General features: G+C 41.9%; 1 protein-coding gene across 1 annotated transcript; it reads right to left on the bottom strand.

The window, feature by feature from the left end:
* On the bottom strand, positions 1-1,490 carry LOC115762529 (ovochymase-1). The gene is made up of 2 exons (XM_030704802.1): positions 780-1,490; positions 1-400 (listed from the first exon to the last, which is right to left on the bottom strand). The coding sequence occupies exons 1-2, from the start codon at positions 1,488-1,490 to the stop codon at positions 74-76; spliced, it is 1,038 nt and encodes a 345-aa protein (XP_030560662.1). The 3' UTR covers positions 1-73.
* Between the last annotated feature and the right edge of the window lie 4,514 nt (positions 1,491-6,004).

Here is a 6,004-nt window from a genome sequence, read left to right as displayed (position 1 = left end):
TTGTTGTAGTCAAAGTTTGACAGATGAGCTGCAGCCTTCGCCGGAACGTGGCTGCAAAGTGCAATTAGTTGGGCTAGTAGTCTTCCTCGGGATACTCCATGCAGGCGCAGGCCGAAGGGGTGTTGGCTTCAATCCAGCGCAAATATTGATTTACCCGTGTGTAAACTCCGGGTGAATCGGGTCGGGCACAGCCAGCGCCCCAGGAGACAATGCCAGCCAGCTGATACTGTCCCGGCTGCTCGTCGAGGAGCACATGAAGCGGTCCGCCGCTGTCCCCGCTGCAGGCATCCTTGGAGCCCACGCCCAAGTATCCAGCACAGAGCATATTGTCGGTGATCATGGCAGGACTGTAGCTGGAGCTGCGGCATTCGGATTGGCTAAGAATAAGCACAACGACTTCCTGTTGAGTTTGGAAGAAGATCAGTTTAACCATCCGGATAAGGAAGGGGTGTGGAATTGGTGCAACAAAATATGATTTAGAAAAATAGAAGTGCGAGAGAGAAAATTATAAAGGAAGGTGTTTGGAAAGTCTTGCATCACCTATAGAGAATAAACTTGAAGCGAGGCTTTCCCTGCAATAATGTGAAAGAGAGCGCAACAGAGACAGAGAAATTACAACAAAAGGGAGATGAGAATGATATAGATAAAGATATATTCAATCGAATTGAGTTAAGGCGCTGCAGGTAAAGAGATGTAGATAAAAAAATACAAGAAATATTAGAACAGGGTAATATTAAGTTTGGGCTAAGTTAGAGTGAAAAGTAAGACATACGAATCACCTGCAAGACTTGCGCTGCAAATCCTCCCTCTCGCAGTGCACCCCAGCCTGTAACCTTGCCCAGCTCCCCCTCGAAGCTGGAGCTGTACACCGGCAAGCAAACAGGTCGCATGGGTGCCTCAAAGCTCACCGGCTGATCAAGTCTTATCAGGGCAATGTCATTTTCGAGACTCCGAGGATTATAGAGCTCGTGCACCTTCACACGCACGGCGCGCCGTTGCAGCACCAGGGCATCGCTATCACTGCGATTGTGCTCCAGAAGCCGCACGGTGATCAGCTCGGGCGGCAAGCCCTCCACACAATGGCCAGCTGTTAGCACGTACAAATCGTTGATCAGTGATCCGGCGCAGTTGAAGTGTCCAAACAACAGCAACACAGCCATCCAGGGATACTGATGGCGGCGCGTCTCCTGCCCGCCGACGATCTTACGCTCCGTGTTAATCAATCCGCAGCGGCAGCTGCTGCATTCCCGCTCAATTGGAATGCTGGATGATGGCTCTGTTGTGGATCCCTGCACGTGGCTGGCTGTAGTGGCTATGGTAGCTGGAGTGGTCTCTGGTGTGACTGGAGCTGGCAACAATATCGAGGCAAGCCACTGAAAAAAGCTGCCTGGACCCAGTTTGACATGGACCGCAGGCTGCAAGGCTGCCGCATTCGCAGAGCACAGGCGTAGAATTCCCAGTGCCACACAGCAGAAGAGCTGTAATCTCATCTTGTTGACCACAAAATAGTTACTGCAATAGCCAACAGCTGCTGGAGCTTGGCCAGACTCGGCTGGCCAACTAGAGACTAGAGACCTGACCCACATATAAATCCTGTTTCGTTTCTGTTTCAACTGCTAATCACGAGACCAATTCTATGATTCATTTCCTTGCACACCTGACCAGTTTTCTTTTTCATTAACGTGTCGTTCCAGGCTAACAAACCGCCAACTTTTCATTTTGCCAACAATTTTCCACGCTGCTGCACAAATGTATTCATGAAATGTTTGCACGATAAAGTGTAAATGTTTTGCTTGCCTCCGGCTAACGACCACTTTTCACATAAGCATGAGGTGGAAAATAATCGTTATTCGGCTGCTTTGGGTGGCCGCTCTCAGCTAAGTTAAATGTTTATAATTTTCAAAGGTGAATTAGAAATTTTGATTGCATTCGGTTGACGACATCGATTTCGTAGCTGTGTATGCTTAATTTTATGCTAAAAGGCTTATTAAATTGCATTACTACAATTAATAAGTATTATAATTAATTATATACATAAGACAGTTTGCTCCTAGGAGCAAACTAAACGTTGCCTTGGCAAAACTATTCAATTCCTATTAAAAAGTTTCCGCGTTAAAATATTTTTTTAGCCATATATTAATTTTATATAAACAGTCCAAATTAACAAGCTGTGCTCCATAAAAATTAGTTATCAATAAAAGTGTGGCCTTTAAAAGCTCGGAATTAAAATGTTGCAATTTCTTATTAAAGTTGATGCATAATTTGTGGACAGAATGTGCATCTAATGAATCGGTTGTCAGTCAAAAAATCTAGTTTTTTTAAATTTTTTGCTAGTATATGTACTTAAAACAAGTAAGAGTGCTTGGTTCAGGCTTCAATATTTAAGCTTGCATTTTTAAGAATTAGCATCGAATATTCCGCGAATTTTCAGAGCTTGCCTGATTTTTCTTTCGAATACCATATTGATGATTTATACAAGCCTCCCATTTAAGCCTTGGTCATTCAAAAAGATAGAAATCTAGATATTTTGTAAATCATTTTCTTTTGGTGTCACCATATTATGCAAATGAAACGCTTAATAAACTCCAGATTGCTCTCGGTCTGTGCCCAACCCCCGCTGGCAGTTCCCACTTGCCATTTAGGCCTTTGTAAGCTGGCACAATAATCTCTAATAGGCTTAGCATGAAATATTGACGCTTAGTGGATGCTTAGTGTTGCCAAATAGCGCTCTGAAAATTTTGTTAGGTTTGTCTTTTTCTTTTTGGGAGTCTGTCTGTCGTAATGAGACGCTAGCCTGTGAATTAGTGAAAGCAGTTTATTAATAATTTTCTATTTAAGCCTCTTATTCGATTGCGGAGCCGGAATGTTGGACTGTGCCAAGCTGGAAAAGTTATGTCGTAGTTAGTTTTGGGGGCTGTAGACTAATTGAATTTGAAGAGCGAGCGGCCACAATGCCGAATGATCCACGAATCCAGTAAGCGGTTGATGAAACCCATTGAACCTTGACGTGGCTTCAATTGGATTGACACGCCCACAGCGCATCGCTGTTACGCTTGAACACCGAAACTGGAACTCGAAGCTTCCCGGAAGGTTTTATAGACCATGAGCTGCTACATTTTTATTTCCATTTAATTAACTATATGGTGAGTGAATGGCCGCGAGTGAGGGTACAAGAATGCAACATAGTAGCACCTAAATTGTCAAATTATATATAAAATTCAAGCGGCTGCTGTTGATGACGACGACGACGAGCTCAGTGCGTAGGTTGCCGCACAGGTAGCCCCTGATTGCCGGTAGCTGGCGGAGACTCGAAGCTGCATGTTTCTGTCGCCGACGATGTCACTTTTGATATTTTTCTCTTAATTGATATTTATGGAAATGGATGTTGTCCGTAAGTGGAGCAGCCATCTGTAAGATTTACATGCGACTGTGGCTTGGTTTCTTGGCCAGCTCGTTAAGGTCTAAATGAGCTGTCTTGGGAGCATCACGTTCAGAGTTACAAATCCTGAAAATACCTCTACACTGCGGTCAGCCAACAGAAACTTGAACAACTTCAGAACAAAACACAGTGTAAAACGCAGAACTGCAAAAGAAATCCTAATCTCAGTTGCCACAGTGACCACCATAATGTTTGCACTTGACTAAGAAATATTGCTTAATTGCAGAAACGCAATAAACTTGCCAAGGGCCAAAAGTTTTGGAATCAAGTTTTGTGGTTTCATCTAGAGATGCCGTTAGCGGATTTACAGAGTATCATTAAACCTCAAGTCAAGTGGATGGCCGTAAAGAAGGAATATCGATTGGGAAAAACTTTTATAATGTGAAAAGAATATATAGTAATATGTGTTAATATATATTGGTATTTACTTTTAACAGGAAGTTTTTTTTTTAATTTATATTATATAGCAGCTAAAGCAGCAAATATATAGTGATTATATTCCTATTATATTCATTATTATAAAGCTGTAAGTTTCGCATGATGTTTAAAAAGTCAAAAATATTCTTGAACACAAAACACGTAGGATAACGCTTTTAACATGATCCTAAAAAAAATACAAGAGTGTTTGTTGTTGGAGTGCGCGGTGCCTTTTGCCTCTCCCAATTGCATACTTGTGTTGTTAAACATGCGCTGAGGCTGCCTGTTGGCTTCTTTATCTTGACAGCATCGGGCTTTAAAATACAAGTATAAATACTATGGGCTACAAATGTACAAACATTCCGACAGACCCCCCTCCAGCGCAACAACCCACCATTCCACTGGCAAACACACAAGCCCAAATGTCAGATTGCGGGGGGAAAAACGCACAATTGCAAAAGCGGCAACAACTTTTAATTAAAAGCAACATTTTCACAGGCCGCAGCTACAAGCTTATTAACAGTTACTTTTCGCAGCGTAAATCTCTGACTGTAGTTGGTATCTGTCTGTGAGTGTGTGTGTGTGTGTGTGTGTGTGTCTGCCATTTAGCCTCAGCAAAAGCTGTCAATTGATAAACAAGTCAACTGTCACTTAGGCTCGCATTGATAGCTGCTTATCGAGCCGAATGCAGCGAATCGAACGACCAACGCTAATCAGGCAGAGTGTCCCCCAGGCCTGAGGTGTCCAACTCGGACTTGGACCCGGAGTCCTGCCTTGCCACTTGCTGCCTCTGCTGCTGCGACTGCGGCTGCGGCGATGGAGATAAGTCGGCGACACATGTCACAAGTTGTGTTTATTCTTTATACTCTGTTTTTCCACTTTATTCGTTTTTCGATATTCATTTTCCTCAAGTTGTATTATTTTTAATCAAAAGTGGAAATTAAACGCGGCTAATGAAGATTTTAATTGCGCCAGCATGTGGGCAGCTGCTACAACTAAGCGAATACTATTTTCGACCACATGTTCGACTTGGGAGCTACATGCACAGCGTTTGTCGCTGCTGCTCGGCACACACGCAATCCACGCAGTCGCCCAGGCTCAAAGCAACTTTTACTCTGAATACCCTCTCTCTGGACTAGTTGCTAGCTGCTGTTAAAGTAAGCTGCTTAGGTTTTCAGGTATTCGCCTGCCTGATTGCCTACATTTTGCATGCACGCGTTTATGACATTTTCAAAGGCTTAAATCATGTAACTGTGCTGTGGGCTTATTGCGTTTATTTTAACGGATTAGTTGGCAAAAAATATTTGACAGATTTTTCGCGAATTTGAAAGTACGATTTGAACATTAATTGACACACGTAACCGAAAAGTGCTTATGTGCAAATATGTAGAACACATATCTACTAACTTGGTTTGAGAAGCAAGAGGAAGCCGCATGACTTGATTTTAAATGTAAACAAATAAATAAATCTATTATTGCGAGAATTTGTTTAAGACTAGTTGAGAACCAATAGAATGTTGATTATTTAGTTATATTTGTTAAAATATTCCAATGCCGTACAGACTTATTTTTTTAAAGTCTTTTGCAACGAAAAGTTTTTGATTAGTATAGATAGACATTAAATATTGTTAAATAATATTTTAGAAATTAAGAATTTATGCAGAGTATCACCATTTCCAAAAAGCCAAATAATGGATTGAACAGCCTGCCTCATCACAAAAGCCTCCAGCAGAAAGGATATTCGTTCTCCGAAACGCAATCAAAGAATCCTTGGATATTCAAATAAGCATTTGTCCATTGCTTCATCATGTATTTTTGGTCAAAAGACTCACCTTTATGCGGGAAGAAATGAGGGAACAGATAGAGAAAAACAAATTGTTTCGTAGCGGTAAATGAATGTGAAGTTTTGCTAAACGCCACGATTAGGAAAACAGGACTTTAAACACTCTTAAAAGAGGTAATTTCAGTCCTCCCCTTTGCCACCTTTACCATGGAAACTCACGTCAAGAACTAACGTAAAATGTAAAATATGTCACGCTTCATTTGTGTAACCCGTTCAAATGGACACCTGGCCCTAGCCGAGTGAAAAGAACTGTCAACCGATTGAAAAACAAAGGAAAAGGAAACAGACAGAAACAAAATACGAAA

The sequence above is a fragment of the Drosophila novamexicana genome, unplaced genomic scaffold, assembly GCF_003285875.2.
Source record: "Drosophila novamexicana strain 15010-1031.04,08,12 unplaced genomic scaffold, DnovRS2.1 tig00000008-arrow-pilon, whole genome shotgun sequence".
Taxonomy (NCBI): domain Eukaryota; kingdom Metazoa; phylum Arthropoda; class Insecta; order Diptera; family Drosophilidae; genus Drosophila; species Drosophila novamexicana.
Note: the sequence above shows the minus strand (reverse complement) of the source record. Positions and strands in the feature narration are given on the sequence as shown.